A 19328-nucleotide genomic window follows, 5' to 3' on the forward strand; every position below is an offset into this window, starting at 1 on the left:
AAAAAATTTTTTGAATATTTTTTTTTTAAGAAAAAATTCCTTGAAACAGCACCTCTTTTAACCACTGTTCCCTGCCTTTTACACAAATTACAATAATTCAATAGCTTGCGAAAAAAAGTTTGCTTGCTATTTTGTTTTCCGATTCTACCATTTTATGTTTACTCTTTTTTTTTTCTTCATAAATACATTATGTCAGTAATGCGAAATGTCATGCAAATCGAAAAGGCACATAAAATATAAAAATAGTCTACCATTCTGTTTCTTTTTTTCTCTACAACTTTCCAATATTGCTTTAGTTTTCGGCAAATTTGTGAGAAGGAAACTCCCATAGTGAAAAGAATTCTAGAATATTGAATTATGTGTCAAAGTGTCACCCTAAATTGGGGGACGGTCACACAATTTAAATTTCGCCCTTTTGGCATACACATCACATTTAGCTTTCTCATGCATGCACCATGTGATGAGTTAAAGGGCTTTGAAATAATAAAACTTGGGTTACTGTTATCTTTCAAATTGTGGTCATAGTAAAAATTATTTGTCTAGACAAAGTTTACCATTAAATTCTAATAAAAGACAAATAATGCTTGTAATGCGTTGCCAAAAATGCTGGCAACAAACCATTGTGAAAATGAATGGTTACAGTGGGCGTATGATTATTGTTAACTGAGATCGAATCAATTATACGCCCTGGAGTACCACCATGCCTTCTGTGGCCTTCAACACAACTAGTGGTTGAAGTGAGTATCTGTGTGTGTTACAATTTGGCTTTAGCCATAAATTGCAGTATTAGATTTCGTAGGCTACTTTTATGGCCGTAAATAGGGAAATAAATATTTATTAACCATTAGAACGGAATTAAAAGAGAGAGAGAGAGAGACCCATAAGCTGAAATCTAAACGACCTTATTGACTAACAACCAATTACGCTTTGTCCAGGAAGAATATCCTTTAGGCATAAGCGTCGTAGTATTAGGGGTTGAATGCCAAAAGAAAAATATCTATTTTTATACCCACCACCGAAGGATGGGGGTATATTCATTTTGTCATTCCGTTTGCAACACATCGAAATATCCATTTCCGACCCTATAAAGAATAAAAATTCTTGATCGGCATAAAAATCTAAGACGATCTAGCCATGTCCGTCCCTCTGTCTGTTGAAATCACGCTACAGCCTTTAAAAATTGAGATATTGAGCTGAAACTTTGCACAAATTCTTTTTTTGTCCATAAGCAGGTTAAGTTCGAAGGTGGGCTATAGCGGTCTATATCATGATATAGCCCCCATATAGACCCATCGGTCGATTTAGGGTCTTAGGCCCATAAAAGCCACATTTATTATCCGATTTTGCTGAAATTTGGGACAGCGAGTTGTGTTAGGCCCTTCGACATCCTCCGTCAATTTGGCTCAGATCGGTCTAGATTTGGATATAGCTGCCATATAGACCGATCTTCCGATTTAGGGTCTTAGGCCCATAAAAGCCACATTTATTATCCGATTTTGCTGAAATTTGGGACAGTGAGTTGTGTTAGGCCCTTCGACATCCTCCGTCAATTTGGCTCAGATCGGTTCAGATTTGGATATAGCTGCCATATAGACCGATCTTCCGATTTAGGGGCTTAGGACCATAAAAGCCACATTTATTATCCGATTTTGCTGAAATTTGGGACAGTGAGTTCTCTTAGGCCCTTTGACATCATCCGTCAATATGGCTCAGATCGGTTCAGATTTGGATATAGCTGCCATATAGACCGATCCTCCGATTTGGGGTCTTAGGCCCATAAAAGCCACATTTATTATCCGATTTTGCTGAAATTTGGGACAGTGAGTTCTCTTAGGTCCTTTGACATCCTCCGTCAATATGGCTCAGATCGGTTCAGATTTGAATATAGCTGCCATATAGACCGATCCTCAAATTTAGGGTCTTAGGCCCATAAAAGCCACATTTATTATCCGATTTTGCTGAAATTTGGGACAGCGAGTTGTGTTAGGCCCTTCGACATCCTCCGTCAATTTGGCTCAGATCGGTCTAGATTTGGATATAGCTGCCATATAGACCGATCTTCCGATTTAGGGTCTTAGGCCCATAAAAGCCACATTTATTATCCGATTTTGCTGAAATTTGGGACAGTGAGTTGTGTTAGGCCCTTCGACATCCTCCGTCAATTTGGCTCAGATCGGTTCAGATTTGGATATAGCTGCCATATAGACCGATCTTCCGATTTAGGGGCTTAGAACCATAAAAGCCACATTTATTATCCGATTTTGCTGAAATTTGGGACAGTGAGTTCTCTTAGGCCCTTTGACATCCTCCGTCAATATGGCTCAGATCGGTTCAGATTTGGATATAGCTGCCATATAGACCGATCCTCCGATTTGGGGTCTTAGGCCCATAAAAGCCACATTTATTATCCGATTTTGCTGAAATTTGGGACAGTGAGTTCTCTTAGGCCCTTTGACATCCTCCGTCAATATGGCTCAGATCGGTTCAGATTTGAATATAGCTGCCATATAGACCGATCCTCAAATTTAGGGTCTTAGGCCCATAAAAGCCACATTTATTATCCGATATTGCTGAAATTTGTGACAGTGAGTTGTGTTAGGCCCTTCGACATCCTCCGTCAATTTGGCTCAGATCAGTCTAGATTTGGATATAGCTGCCATATAGACCGATCTTCTGATTTAGGGTCTTAGGCCCATAAAAGCCACATTTATTATCCGATTTTGCTGAAAGTTGGGACAGTGAGTTCTCTTAGGTCCTTTGACATCCTCCGTCAATATGGCTCAGATCGGTTCAGATTTGAATATAGCTGCCATATAGACCGATCCTCAAATTTAGGGTCTTAGGCCCATAAAAGCCACATTTATTATCCGATATTGCTGAAATTTGTGACAGTGAGTTGTGTTAGACCCTTCGACATCCTCCGTCAATTTGGCTCAGATCGGTCTAGATTTGGATATAGCTGCCATATAGACCGATCTTCTGATTTAGGGTCTTAGGCCCATAAAAGCCACATTTATTATCCGATTTTGCTGAAAGTTGGGATAGTGAGTTGTCTTAGACCCTTCGACATCCTCCGTCAATTTGGCTCAGATCGGTCCAGATTTGGATATAGCTGCCATATAGACCGATCCTCCGATTTGGGGTCTTAGGCCCATAAAAGCCACATTTATTATCCGATTTTGCTGAAATTTGGGATAGTGAGTTCTCTTAGGCCCTTTGACATCCTCCGTCAATATGGCTCAGATCAGTTCAGATTTGGATATAGCTGCCATATAGACCGATCCTCCGATTTGGGGTCTTAGGCCCATAAAACACGCATTTATTGTCCGATGTCGCCGAAATTTGGGACAGTGAGTTAAGTTAAGCCCCTTGACATACTTCTGCATTATCGCACTAATCGGTCCAGATTTGGATATAGTTGCCACATAGACCGATCTCTCGGTTTTAGGTTTTTGGGGCCATAAAAAGCGCATTTATTGTCCGATGTTGCCGAAATTTGGGACAAAGAGTTAAGTTAAGCCCCTTCACATATTTCTGCTATGGGACATAAGCTCATAAAGTTTTGCACCGGATTTTGACGAAAGGTGGTTTACATATATAGCCGAGGTGGTGGGTATCCAAAGATCGGCCCGGCCGAACTTAACGCCTTTTTACTTGTTAAATAGAAAATTTTGACAAATTTTTGTTTTTATGAAAATTTTTGTTATAATTTTATGATTAGAGAAAATTTTTTTTCAAAATTCTATAATCTTAGAAAATTTTTTTTAAAATTTTTGTTTTTATGAAAAATTTGAAAATTTGTACTAAATTGTGTGTTTATAGAAAACTAGCTAGATAGGGCCCGCTCCGCTGCGCCGTCTTTCACTTTTATTTTATCTGAGCCCTATAGTGGTACGATCAGGAAAAAAAGTCCTGTTTGGGAATGCTGATACGGCCTTTCATATATTTCGTCCCAATGTGGATATCATATTGGTGCCCAGCTCACAAATACCTTTCATTTAAGCCTTATATTGCTAAGGTCGGTAAATATGTCCGGTATGGCGGTATATTTGAGCTTCATATTGCATTCATATATAATTTAGTGGGAGTCCCCGTTCCATCCCTGAAACACTTGACTATTAAACAAGTATCAGATTTGAGCCCCTTTTTGCCATAATTCTCTAATATGTCCATTTTGAAGAGTATGATGTAGGGTGGGGCGGACAGCTACATACTTAGCCCTGAAAAAATATCGGCATCCTGCTCTATTCTCAATTTCTTTTATTTGAGCCCTAATTTCTATTAGTTTAGGGGGAGCTAATGGGGTGGGATGCGCTACGGTGGCCTCCGTAGCTTGTTAGCATGTTCGCCTATGACGCTGAGCGCTTGGGTTCGAATCCCGGCGAGACCATCAGAAAAAAATTTTCAGCAGTGCTTTTCCCCTCCTAATGCTGGCAACATTTTGAGGTACTATGGCATGTAAAACTTCTCACCAAAGTGGTGTCGCACTGGGACACGCCGTTTGGATTTGGCTATAAAAAGGAGGCCCGTTATCATTGAGCTTAGAAACTTAAATCGTCTTGCACTCATTGATATGTGAGAAGTTTGCCCCTGTTCCTTAGTGGAATGTTCATGGGCAAAATTCGCATTTTTACGGGGTGAGATGGCCCCCAAACATTTGGCCTCAAAGAAATTGGATATCAAATTCGATTTCTACCATCAAATACCTATTACTTATTTATGGTTTGAGCCCTACAATGGCAAGCAAGGGCTAGGGGATTGTTCAGATCCGCACTATTTTTTTTTTTTTTTTTATTGGTTATCTACATTTAAAATCATATTTTAAAGCTACCACTTGGGATGCCACTTTTGTAGACATCCACGGGTCCTCCTGTGTCCATCCCAATTTGCTTTTATTGCTGTTCTATTCTAACCTGATTGGCCCTCATATTATTTTTATTAATTTTTTTTTTTGGGTATGATTGGGCGAATGGGATTGCCCTCTGACACATCCTTTTATTTGAGTACAATACACTCTCTGTCGTCCTACATGACATTTTGGTGTGGGAGGAGAATGTCGGAACCGCTGACGTAAGACCCAAAATGCAATTTTTTTGAGTCCTTTATTTTTTATGCCCAATTTGCAATATTCGATAATCAAATTCGTACTCTACTCTCGAATACCTTTCATTTATGTCCCATATGGTCCTGGTCAATCAACTTTTGATTTTGGGCGGAAGTTTTGAAGCGATTTTAGGCTTGGTCTTAGGCGTCATATTCGTATTTTACTACCGAATATCTTTCATTAGAGTCCCATATTGTCCCGGTCGGTCCTCTAAGATTTTAGGAGGTTTTGGGCTTCGGACGGCTCTCTACGTACTTGGATCAAATTTTTAATATAATTTTCATACTCTACTACCGAAAGCCTTTCATTTGAGTCCCATATTGTCCCGATCGGTCGACTGTGATTTTTGGCGGTACCTTTGGGCTTGGGACGGCTCCCTAGGTACTTGCACCCAATTTTAAATATCATGTTCATAGTCTATACCCAAATACCTTTCATTTGAGTCCCATATTGTCCCGACAGGTCGACTTTTGATTTTGGGCGCTACTTTTGGATCGATTTTAGGCCTGGGGAGCTTCCTTAGTACTTGGACTTAGTTTTAAATACCATATTCGTATTTAACTCTCAAATATCTTTCGTTTGAGTCCCATATTGTCCCACACGGTATATATTTCCTGCTGGGGGTTTTTGGGGGTAGAGAGGCCTCTCAGCCACCAGGGAATCCATTTTTATGTCGGATTTGTACTCTACTTTGAAATACCTTTCATTTGATACCCATATTGTCCTAATCGGTAAACATGTCCGTTCGGGTGGGTTTTGGGATGGGGCGTCCCCTCAAGTTATTTGACCTCAAAATTTTATACCAATATCGTGTTTTTGGGGTAACATAAGGTGGCATGCAAAATTTGAATGAGCTCCATATTGCTATAATCGGATATGAAGTTCAGCTTAGGGGGTGCTTTAATTTATAGAGATACCGCGCAAAGAACTCGACAAATGCTATCCATGGTGGAGGGTATATAAGATTCGGCCCGGCACAGAATCACAGAATAAAGAAAAATGTTCGGCCGGGCCGAATCTTATATACCCTCCATAATGGATAGCATTTGTCGAGGTCTTTGCATGGTATCTCTTTTTAGGAAAAAAAAAGAATAATGAAAAAGAACTGTTATGCACAACACGCTCTTACTTGTGTTTATGTAAGCCACAGAGGGGTGGCTTGCCCTAATGCTTATTAGTCTGATAAGCAGATATTTAATGTTAGTCAATATTTCTCCTTCTTGGGTTACATCTTTGTGAATACATTAAAAGGCGTAAGGGTCTAAAACAATTTCTTATAAAGAAATTTTACAAATGGCAAATTAAGGAACGCATTAAAGAAATGATTTTTAATTCGGTCCCTTTAAGTTTGCTCCAATTAATTTTCCCATTTATTCATTATCCTGTGCCCCTTTTGTGGACCTCAAATAAACCCAAAATTAAAGAGTTTTTCCCACAGTTATTAGATTCTAAACGTATTTGGTAATAGCCTTTCTAATAGGTCGTTAGTCGGTTGACCTCTAATGAATACCACCGCACTAGAGCATTAACAACTAAGGCAGTAGTATGACCACCAGTAGTATGGCCCCTGATGGCCTGGATATAAACTAACACACGTAAGGTGACCGTATATCATCATCAACATCATCATCATGTGCTGCTATTTTTCCTATTAAAATGCAAAGAAACATTCCAACGCTTGTGTTGTGTTGTTACACAAACCAAGAAGAGAAAGAAACGAAAGAAAAGAAACACAAATATAAATTACATCCCGTTAGTCTTGGTCAATGCTGGAGGCACGTCCGCTCTGTTCTTTGTGTTCGGAATGTGGGCCAAAACATACATCAAAATGTATTCCTGATATGTAAAGATCACGTACGCATAGTTAAAGAACCATAAAATAATTATTACTATTGGCTTAAATGGGAGAGAGCATATGTTGTTGCCCCAAAAGAGGACATGTGCATGTGCATGTATTTGTGAATGTGGTGTGTTATGAACCCAACGGAATGACAAGCGAAAAAAAAAACACTGAAACAAGAAATAAATTACCTTGGATAAATCGTGAATGGAAGCATATATCGCTGAGTAATATGTGTAGCCAAAGGTCAGAGGAAATAAATTATATGAAATTTTAATGCAAGGAAAGGAATTTAGAAATTTATTCAATTTTCTTGCAACTGATGAAATTTTTATTAACCTTAGGGTTAATGAGTGATGGCCACCCTAAGGCGAATTAGATCATGGTGTTGGTCCAATTAAATTGAACTAATAATTCATTAAAACGATAATATCTACTAGCCCTCCCAAGCACACTCCGCTCTGCCTTCTACAATACACAGTATAAAAATTGACTTATAAAGGGTGATTTTTTAAGAGCTATAAGAAAGTTTTTCAAAAAAAAAAAAACACATAAAATTCTGAAAAATTCATGAAATCTCGATAGTACGGTCCATATAATTTAAGATTTGAAGATTATTTCATGCAAATGTTGATCGTGACAGAGCCTCGAATAGTCCATACGCTTTGTACAATTTTGGCATACTCTTACCAACATTTTGGCCGGTATCACACGAATAAATTCTTCAATGTCGTCTTCCAATGCGTCAGTTGAAGCGGGCTTGTCTGTAGTGACATGAGCTTTAACATATCCCCACATAAAATTGTCTAAAGGCGATAAATAACACGACCTAGACGGCCAATTGAACTGTCCCGAACGTGAATAAGTCAATTGTTAAACGTGCTTTGTGGCCTTGCCATATTTTGGCAACAAAAAAGTTGAATATCATCTCACGATAGCACTCACCATTCACAGTTGCGTTACGATTCATTCACAGTTGCGTTACAATTCACATCATCTTTGAAGAAGTACGGTCCAATGACGCCACCAGAGCATAAACCGCACCAAACTGTGACTTTTTCTGGATGAATCGGTAGCTCTTTCAATGCATCTGGCTGATCTTCACTCTAAAATCGACAATTTTGCTTATTTACGTACCCATTGAGCCAAACACGAGCTTTGTCGCTGAATATAATGAAGCGCGCTATGAACTTTCTTAACAGAGCACGCATTTTATTAATAAAATTCAATAATTTGCAAGCGTTGTTAAATTACAGACCAAACTGAAGATTTTGCCAACATACAAGGGTTACGTTCGAACTTTTTCGCGCTATATTTCCATGTTCATTATCATCGACCTGAGGTCCTCGCTTTATGTGAAACCCAGGTGGGTGAGAATTCTGATTCACAGGATTTTCACTTTCCAGAGTATCACACACTATCTCTTTTCATACCACACAGAGGCCTTGTCCTATTTGTACGTAATGATAAAGTGTTCCATAGGCAGTAACACTTGAACTGACATGGTCTGGAATTTAATTCCTTTTGGGTTTCATTTAGGATTAGTACTTTACTTCGGGTTTATATATAGAAGTCCAAACTCGGAAAGGGAGGTTTCCTTAAGCGGCTTTGATTCACTTTCTGACTCAATTACTACAATCTTAGAGGATTTTCCGGACAGTGAAATCGTTGTTGCTGGCGATTTCAATGTCCACAACTCCTCTTGGTTTTCCCATTCGGGACATACGACTCCGAAGGGTCAATACGCTGAGCTATTCGCCGCGCAGAATGGTCTGATGCAACTAGTGAATGAACCGACACACATTTCATGTGTCAAAGGGCACCAACATAGCACTCTTGATCTATTCTTAACTTTGCACCCTGAGAAGTACGTCTTAATAATTCCGAACACTGTACCATTTTAGCGTCCTTTTCGTATTCTGCTCTTCGCGCCACCTCTTCCCTAGCCCCGAAGCGGTCAATTTTTGTATACGAAAGAGCACTTTGGGCTGAGTTCAACGAAAGTCTCTAGCATTTTATTTGGAAACTTTGTTTTCTAAACGGTGATGTAAATGCTGCTGGCGAAGTGGTGCAGGAAGTAATATTAATAAGAATGAGATCGATCATTCCGACGTAGAATTTATCGGTTAAATCAAAGAATAAAATGTGGTTCAACAGAGCATGCAAAGATGCTGTCAGATCAAAAGAGGATGCATTTAGGACTTGGCGTCTGAATAAAAATGCCAATATCGCAATTCCGCTGCCTGTACTGTGCCACAGTACAAAGACGAGAAAAATTTCTTTACGAACAGCGTCTTCGTGCCAATGTTATTGATTTTCCGAGGGGAAGCAAGAGCTTTTGGTCATTCGTAACAAGAGTAAATCCCAACTCTTGTTAAGAATGATCAGGCATTCACTAATCTGGCTGAAATGTTTAGGGAAAATTCTTCCTTGCCGTTTAGCAATCAAACACTCCCCGTGATTGAAAGTGTACCTAGTTCGATGCCTCAGATATTCTTTCGAATACGTGGTGTTAAAAGGCTCTTTGCGGATCTCTCGTGTTAATAAATCTCCGGGCCCGAACGGTATATCAACACTTGTCCCTTGTAAGTGTTCTTCGACGCTTGCTCGTCCACAACGCAAAATTTTCAACCTTGCTTACCGAGCGGGAGTTTTCCTGGCGCGTTAGAATGTTGCGAACGTTCAACCCATCGCCAGAAAAAGGTGAGACGACCAACCCTGCTAATAACCGGCCAATTGTGATATGCTCCGCGCTCTCAAAGGTTACGGAGCGTGTGGTTATCCATCATCTTATCAGATACCTTATAGACAGTATGGGTTGTGCAGAAATCGCTCTACGACCGACCTAATGGCATTTTTGTCGGAACGATGGAGTCAGAGATCGCACTATACGAGTTGTTGTAGATGGGTTCTCATCCGATGAGTGTACATTGACCGCAGGTGTGCCACAAGGCTCTGTCCCTTCGCCTTCCCATTTTCTTATTTTCATTGACTATCTATTGGGTCAGACCTCGAATTCAGTCTACTCCTTTGCCGATGACATTAGTCTGGGTCCATCCATTTTCATTTGGCCATAGGCCCAGTTTTCAAGAAATTGTGGACAGGAGGCGCATTATGGATGAGACCCTCTCCCAGAATTTCTTGGCCATTTCCGAGTAGGGTAGAATGAACAGAGTACAGAAGACGCAATGCTGTTGCGATGTCCGTTGGTCAAAACACATATTCGAAGTGTCGAAAGAAACATTTTAGAGTTTTGGCTTTCTTAAGCGGTGCAAGAAATATTTCACCTGTTCTGATCTTCTCAATATGTATACTACCTACATCAGGCCGAGGATGGAATATAACTCACATATATGGGCCGGAGCTCCAAAATCATCCTTTACCATGTCCAGCGGCGGGCGTTGGTGTTGATTGGAGATGATAGGGTATCCAACTCGATGGCTTCCCTTGAACATCGTCATAATATGGCTTATGTGGCGCTGTTCTATCGATTCTTCCACGGTTTGTGTTCTTCGAAAATCAGTCTTCTGATTCCTGACTTGAGGTTGTTTGTCCGAAATACAAGATTTTCTAGAAGTGCGCACCGGTTTGTAATCGATTGGCCAGCTGATCGGACAGGCAGCTACTTACGACACCCAGAAATTAAAAGCAAATGTGAATAAACACCACTCTTTCTTTTCTCCCTTTTATCTCTTCCCCCTCTCCGATTCTCAACTATCTGCTTCAACGCAATGCACTGCATATATGTCCCCTATATATCCCATGCGTGTTGGTTGATTGAAAAAAAGTTTGATATCCACTTGTAGTGATTGGATTATATTTCCGTTTATCATGTCCGCCTATGACGCCGAACGCCTGGGTTCGAATCCTGGCGAAATTTTTAAAGTAATTTGCCATATAAAAACTCTTCACCATAGAGATGTCGGACTCGGCTATAAGAAGAAGGCTCCTTATCATTGAGCTCACACTTGAATCGCACAACACTCATTGATATGTGAGAAGTTTGCCTCCGTTTCTCAATGGAATGTTCATGGGCAAATTTGCATTTTAAGGGGATTTCGCTTGGTCCCCAGCTTTACCATTTAATTTTTTTTGGGACAAATAATAGTTCAAACCATTGGCACGACTAACATATATTTCCATTTAACATTTTCTTGATTTCAATACTTCGTCTAACCAAAATGTATTTATCTTCAATCCAAAGAAATTCATGGGAAAACATCTATTTTCACCTAGAGAAACTTTTTCTTCATTATTTTTGCACCCTTATTATCATCATCACGGCATTCTTATGCCTGCAGTAAAGCTTGAAATAGCACCTACAATGGCGGAAGTTGGAAATCTATAGGGATTAAGGTAATCATTTAAATGGCTAAAATGAAAATGAAAGTGTTTTGCTTTTCTTTTGGCGCACATCCCACTTTTCTTTCACCTTACTCGACTTAATTTATTCTTGACTGCCTTTTTGCTCAGGAGAATTGGAACTCGTGGCGACTTATGTGATTATTGATAGAAACTAGAGTAAAAGTTTGCACGAGTCAATTATTTTAACAAAGTCTCTATTCAATGTGGAAGTTGGAATGTTTAGGGAAATCCGATATTTGTTTGAGGAGCTAATGAAATGGAATGAAATTTTGGGTGCATGGGAAAATTGTCTGCCAAGATTTTTTTTCAACGAAATTTGTGGGATGGATTATGGTGTTTTACATAACCACAACACATCAACCTCCCAAGCGCAATGAGATCCCAAGCAAATAGAGATAAATGGCAAGCAAAAAATGGTAGACAAACAAAAAATGAGAGACAAGACAAAACTCTCTCTTACTGCGCTAAGGAGAGTTAGTGGACTTATTAAGCCCTATTTTAATACAAAGGCGTGCTCTACACCACACTCAATAGTCTTTGGGTATGTAGGGAATCTTAATCAATTTGGCAAAGATGTTGATAAAGATCGATAGCGTATCAGAAATCATGATCCACTAGCCAGTCAAATTGTTTTGAATTATTACACATACACATACTCAACTTTTATAAATTTTTTGCTCTGATATTCTTTGATTAGAAAGCATTGAATATGATCTCGAGCTGGGCAGTGTTCGAAAACTTACAAAAAAATATTATTTTTATAAAAATTTTTCTCAAAATTATATTTTTATAAAAATTTTTTCAATTTTTTTTTTTTTTTGAAATTTTATCAAAAATGTATGTCTATAGAAAATTGCATCAAAATTATTTTTAAAAGAAAATTTTGTCACATTTGTATTTTTATAAAAAATTTTGTCAAAAAATTATTTTTTTTGAAAATTTTGTCAAAATTTTTTTTATAAAAAATTTTTTATAATTTTTTAGAATATTTTATGAAAATTTTAATGTAATAAAGAAATTGTCATCGCATTATTTTTATAGAAAATTTTGTCAATATTCTTATTATAAAAATTTTTGTCAAAAATTCTAATTTATAGAAAATTTTTTAAAAAATTTTGTCTATAGTAAATTTTATCAAACTTTTATTCATTTATATGAAATTTTTGTCAAAATTTTATTTTTTTTATTCCTGTTCTATTCTATCCTGATCGGCCTTCATATATTATTTTTAGTTCCTTTTTTTGGTAGGATAGGAGAAGGGGGATTGCTCTCTGACACATCCTTTCATTTTTTTTTTTTTTGAATCCTTTATTGTCGCGATATACATGCCCTGCTGAACGGCAGAACGACAGCACGTGATCGAGATACTTGAATCCTTATATCAACATTAGACCCTTCATGATGGTCTAATATGCCCACTTGGGCCGGTTTTGTTTTTGGGGCGGCCCCCTTGGTAATTACACCTAATTTTTAATATTCGATAATCATATTCGCACTCTACTCCCGAATACCTTTCATTGGAGTCCCATATGGTTCCGGTCTGTCCATTTTTGATCTTGGGCGATACTTTTGATGCGGTATTGCGCTTGGGGCGGCGACCAAGGTACTTAGATTTTTGACATCATATTCGTTTTCTACACTCCAATACCTTTCATTAGAGTCCCATTTTGTCCCGATCGGTCCATTTTCATTTAGGGAGGTTTTAGGCTTGGGACGACTCTCTAGATTCTTGGATCCAATTTTTCATATCATTTTCATACTCTACTATCGAATACATTTCATGGGGTCCTTAACTGTCTCGAACGGTCGACTTTTTATTTTGGGCGTTACTCTAGGGGAACGGCCTAGGTATTTGGATCCAATATTTGACACCATATTCGTATTCTACTCCCGAAAGCCTATTATTTGAGTCCCATATTGTCCCGATCGGTACACTTTAATTTTTGGCGATTCTTTTGGGGTGGTTTTGGGCTTGGTCGGCTCGCTAGGTACTGGGACCCGATATTAAATATCACATTTATATTCTACTCCCAAATACCTTTCAGTTTTAGGTTTCAGGTTTTAGGCTTGGGACGACTCTCTAGATACTTGGATCCAATTTTTCATATCATTTTCATACTCTACTATCGAATACATTTCTTGGGGTCCTTAACTGTCTCGAACGGTCGACTTTTTATTTTGGGCGTTACTCTAGGGGAACGGCCTAGGTATTTGGATCCAATATTTGACACCATATTCGTATTCTACTCCCGAAAGCCTATTATTTGAGACCCATATTTTCCCGATCGGTCCACTTTTGATTTTGGGCACTACTTTTGGGGCGGTTTTGGGCCTGGGGCGGCCCCCTATGTACTTGAACCCAATTTTCAATACCATATTCGTATTTAACTCCAAAATACCTTTCATTTGATACCCATATTGCCCAAAGCGATAAATGTGTCCTGTTGGGTGGTGTTTTTGGGGGTGGGAGACCCCCCCCACCCCCCGACACTTAGTGTGACATTTTTGTACCAAGTTCGTACTCTACTCTAAAATATCTTTTATTTGGTACCCATATTGTCCGAATCGGTAAATATGCCCGTTCGGGTGGGTTTTGGGATGGGGCGTCCCCCCAGATTATTTTGTTTTAGCATACTTTTAGATATCGCAGCATTCTTTTTCTCTTTAAATCCTATTTAGTTTTCATGTTGCTTAAGTCTAAAGATATCTGTTATTAAAATAATTTTCCTGCAACTTAAGCTAACCAAAATTTGTTTAAACTTTGTTTAAACGAACCACATATCCTTCAACATTCACTCACCAACTGGCCTCAGGTTGTGTGTGCGCACATGACAACTTAGCCAATGAAGAGTGGCCGGGCAATATCCATTTGCCGCCATGACCATCAACATCATCGTAAACCTCGTCATAACCATCATCAGCGCCATCATGATGATAGTATTTACATCAACTTCATCGATTTCAACGACGACGACGACCTAAATAGAGGGTGTGTTGTACAAGGATTATATCTTCGCCACCCCTCTCCTTTGTGGCTCTTATAATATGTTGCCCTTTGCTTATTTTTGTTTCTATTTTTCAGTGAGTGAAAATCGTTATCCTTCTGTACGTAGTGGTCATTTGTATATGTGTATGGGAATTTTGATTGCTTACGAGCATGTATGGGTGAGTGTTGGTTGATGATTGAATGGAAAATTGTGTATGGGCCAAGTGAGCGATTATTTAATGTTTGGCCATACAAACTTACCTCAGTGGATCCTTTATATGTATATAACGGTCTAAGGATATTGCACATAAATTCAGTATGGACGCCGTCGAGCACATCACATCGAAGGCTACCCATGTATCACAAAATTGTGCACCAAAAATCCAATAACCTGAAAATGAAACAAAAGAGAGTAAACCAAGAAATAAGTACACTCGCTATGGCAAAAACTAGGAAGTGCTCTATAAAACAGCTCGAATAGGGAGAGAGAGAGAGAGCTAGGGGGGGCCAAAAGAAAGTAGCGCGCACAGGAGATTGCATAATTAGAAAAATGAAATCAGGTCATTTGATAATTCAGCAACATTGTCACGTTTTCTAAATATTTCCCAAAGACTGATGATGATTAAGTTTTGCTATTTGCTGACTTCATAACAAGGAACAAAAATGAGACGTAGGTAAATAGTAAAGAAGACGGGTGAGTTTAATAAACAATTCGTAAAAAAACGCTAAATTAAAAAATAGAGACAAAACAAAATGTTTCCAACATTTTATTTCTATACAAAACTAGCTGGACCGGGCCCGCCCCGCTGCGCCTTCTTTTACTTTATATGGAACAAAAGTTTCCTTGCAATATTTATTTTCGACAATTAAAGAGCTTTTAGTGAAATACCATGCTACGAGAATAGTATATCGCTTGATAAACAGTTTAACAATAAAAATGCCTGTATCTGAATCCAATTTAATCTTTATTGGTCTACGAATTTAAGTTTGGATGAAAGGTGTACTCCATTCTTAAAATACTTTATTTCATCCCGATATTCTCATGATGTCTGATTTAGGGGTGTTTGCGGGAGTGGCCACCTCACCCCAGACACTTGACCCTGAAAAAATATCAACATCGTGCTCTTCCCTCAAATACCATTGATTTAAACCCCATATTGCCACTGGTTTTGAGGGGAGTTTACAGGATGAGGCGTCCCCCAAACACATGGTCCCAAAATTGGTTATCAAATTCGTTTTCTAATCTCAAATACCATTCATTTGAGCCACTCATTGAATTGGTTGCAAAAATTTTACCCTTTGGGGGGTGTTTTGGGGAAGGTGTGATGCCTACATTTGGATATCAAATTCGTATTCTACTTCCAAATACCTTTGTTTGAGCCCCATATTGCGAAGGTCACTAAAAAATTGCTGTTCGTGGGGTATTTTGGGAAAGGGATAAACCCCCAGAAAATTGGTCCTGAAAGTGGGTATCAATTCTTGCTCTACTCCCCAATAAATTTCCTTTAAGCCCCTTTATGATCGGTAAATATGCCCGATTTAGGGCTGTTTTGGGGAGTGGGGTGGTCCCCCAAACACTAAGCTCTGTATATCATATATCATTTATTTGAACCCCATATTGCCATTGGCCTCAAAATTGGATATTAAATTCGTTTTCTAATCTCAAATACAATTCACTTAGACCCCTTATTGCAAAAGCCAGCAAATATGTCCGGTTTGGAGTATGGGCCCTAAAAACTATAAACATCGAGCTCCATTTTCTTGAAGAACCAAATTGTCTTGATAAGCAAATATCTCCTATTTGAGAGTTGTTATGGTGGTGGGACGTCCTTTAGACATTTGGTCCCGAATGTTGATGTCAGATTCGTGGCCTACTCCCAAATACCTTTTATATGTGCCCCATTTTTCCATAGTCGGCAAACATGACCGGTTTGGGGGGTGTTTTGGGGGATGGGGAGGCCGCTCAGTGACTTGGCTCTCATAACAGATTCGTGTTTTACTCTAAAATACCTCTTATTTGAGTCTCATATTTCAATGGTCAGCAAATACTTCCTATTTGGGTGGTGTTATGGGGATGGGGTGGCCCCATAGGTTCTTTTCCCGAACATTGATTCTAGATTCGTACTTTACTTCCAAAGACCTTTCATTTGAGCCCCATATTGCTATGGTCGTAAATTTGTCTACTTTGGGGGATGTTCTCGGGGCGGCCCTTGGTCCAACATCTGGATATCAGATTCTTGTTCTATACTCAAATACCTTTTATTTAAGCCCCATATTGCCATGGTCAGTAAATAAGTCCTGTTTGAGGGGTGTTTTGGTGAGGGGGTGGACCCCCAGAAGCTTGGTCCCACATTTGGATATCAGATACGTATTTTACTCGCAAATACCTTTCATTTGAGTCCCATATTACCATGGTCTGTAAATATGTCCGATTTAGGGGTGTTTTAGGGGTAGGGGTGGTCCCCCAAACACTTGGTCCGACAATTAGATATCAGCTTCGTTTTCTAATCTTAAATACCTTTCATTTGAGTCCCATATTGGCGTGATTGGTGTATATATATATTTGGTAGGTTTTTGGTGGTGGGGCGCCCCCCCTAAATACCCCATCCGAAATTTGGGTACCAAATTTTTGTTTGTAGGTTACTAAAAGAGAGCACACAAAATTTCGCTTAAATTGCAGCACCCATCTCTGAGATCTGGCGTTTCTGAAAATTAGGATAAGGGGGAGGGTCCGCCCCCCCCTTCAGATATGAAAACATTTAGTACCCTATTTTCATCGCAGGATCATTATGCACCATCAGTGAAAATTTCAAGAAAATCAGTTCAGCCGTTTCTCAGTCTATAAGGAACACACAAACAAACACAAATAGATTCTTATACCCACCAACGTAGGATAGGGGGAATATTCATTTAGTCATTCCGTTTGCAACACATCGAAAGATCAATTTCCGACCCTACAAAGTATATATATTGCGGATCGTCGTTAAATTCTAAGACGATTTAACGATGTCCGTGTGTCTGTCCGTCCGTCTGTTGTAATCACTCTAGAGAATTCAAAAATTGAGATATTGACCTGAAATTTGACACAGATACGGCTTTTTGATGCACGCTGGTTAAGTTCTTGAACGGGCCAAATCGGACTATATTTGGATATAGCTGCTATATTGACCGATTTTCCGATAACGGGTCTAATGCCCCTAAAAGCTTTATTTTTCATCCGATTTTGCTGAAATTTGCAACAGGGAGTTATTTTAAGCTTCCCGACATCTGGCCTAATTTTCGATAAGATCGGTCTATATTTAGATATAGCTGCCATTTGGACCGATCTCCCGATAAAGAGTCTGAAGGCCATTAAAGCTTTATTTATTACCCGATTTCGCTGAAATTTAAAACAGTGGGTTATTTTAAGCCTCCCGATATCTGACCTGAATATGGATTAGATCGGTCCATATTTAGATATAGCTGCCATATAGAGCGATCCCCCGAAAAGGGGTCTGAAAGCCATAAAAGCTTTATTTTTTATCCGATTTCGCTGAAATTTGGAATGGTGTGCAGTTTTAAGCCCCTTAACATCCGACTCAAATATGGTACATATCGGACTATATTTAGATATAGCTGCCGTATAGATCGATTTCCCGATAAGGGGTCTAAAGCCCATAAAAGCTTTATTTGTTATACGATTTTGCTGAAATTTGAAACAGTGAGTAGTTTTAGACCTACCAACGTCCCACTCCAATATGGTTCAGATCGTACTATATTTAGATATAGCTGTCATATAGACCGATCTCCAGAAAAAGGGTCTTAAGCCCATAAAACCTTTATTTTTGAACCGATTTTGCTGAAATTTGAAACAGTGAATAGTATGATCCCAACATAGGATCCAAATATGGTTCAGATCGGACTATATTCAGATATAGCTGCCATATAGACCGATCTGCCGATAAGGTGCTAAAGCCCATTAAAGCTTTAGTACCCGATTTCGCTGAAATTTGAAACAGTGAGTAGGTTAAGACCCCCAACATCCGATCTTAATATGGTTCAGATCGGTTTATAATTGGGTATATTTGCCAAAAAGACCAATATTTTGTTCTACAAAATTGAATAGTGACATATATGTTAGACCACTCAATGTCTGTGCCGAATTTGGGTGCTTAAGTTATCCAATTTTCACCGGATTGTGACGAAATGGAGTTTGCATATATACCCGAGGTGGTGTCTATCGAAAGTCCGGCCATGCCGAACTTAATGTATTTTTAATTGTTTCATCTTTTTTTTTCTGTCATCTCATTCGACCCACCCTTATACTCCTTCTTTTGGGAGTTTAGACCAAATGGTGGTTATTAATTCTTTATTTGAGTTATTCCACTTTGTGTTTTAGAGGTGTTTCTTTGTTGTTTACACAACGGTGATTTATTTGCTCGTTTCTGGGCAATTTTTCTTAGGCTTCGTTTTGGGAAAATTAATCTTTTGCTGAAATGGCAAAGGAGGCGGACATTTTGCTAAATGGACTTTTCAAAGTGATTATTATACCGTTGTTATGCGTTTTTGTTGTGTAAGGCCTAGCAGAGATTGTTTATTTCCGTTTTTTTTTTAAAGGGGGTGTAAACCCAAAAACACCAATGCCTACCACAGAAAATGGATAACTAGCAGGAGAAAGCCTCTTTCCCTGCTTCCTTCTTTAGCTTAAGCTTTAAAAATCGAACTATACTCCATCCACCACAATGGATTATTGAAATAAACCTCAATGCTACATGGCTTGCTATTCTATAATGCCATCACCGTTAAGAGCAACATTTGTGCTCGTTGGCCAAGTGGCTGTTGTTGTGTTTGCTTAGTGCCAATGTGGGGCCGGAAAAGGCGCAGGGTACAAGGGTAGTGGGGCTCGTGTGGCTGCTTCATTCTGCTATTGATTTCGATTCGTTTGCTTTATTCGCATGCAAAAAGTGTCACAAGAATATGGAAATTTTGTATCTGCAAGTTTGTGGTTACCATTATGTATGCAAATTGCAATTCAAGCAAATATAATCGAAAGC

General features: G+C 38.9%; 1 protein-coding gene across 2 annotated transcripts in view; it reads right to left on the reverse strand.

Annotated features, from left to right (window-relative positions):
* LOC106089490 (dopamine receptor 1) overlaps positions 1–19328 on the reverse strand; it is a 266083-nt gene that overhangs the window by 76678 nt on the left and 170077 nt on the right. For both annotated transcript variants that reach the window (XM_059361340.1, XM_059361339.1), the window contains exon 4: positions 14557–14686. In XM_059361340.1, coding sequence (XP_059217323.1) covers positions 14557–14686 — 130 coding nt within the window. The remainder of the gene's footprint in view (positions 1–14556; positions 14687–19328) is intronic.

This window comes from Stomoxys calcitrans, chromosome 2 (genome assembly GCF_963082655.1).
Source record: "Stomoxys calcitrans chromosome 2, idStoCalc2.1, whole genome shotgun sequence".
Taxonomy (NCBI): Eukaryota; Metazoa; Arthropoda; class Insecta; order Diptera; family Muscidae; genus Stomoxys; species Stomoxys calcitrans.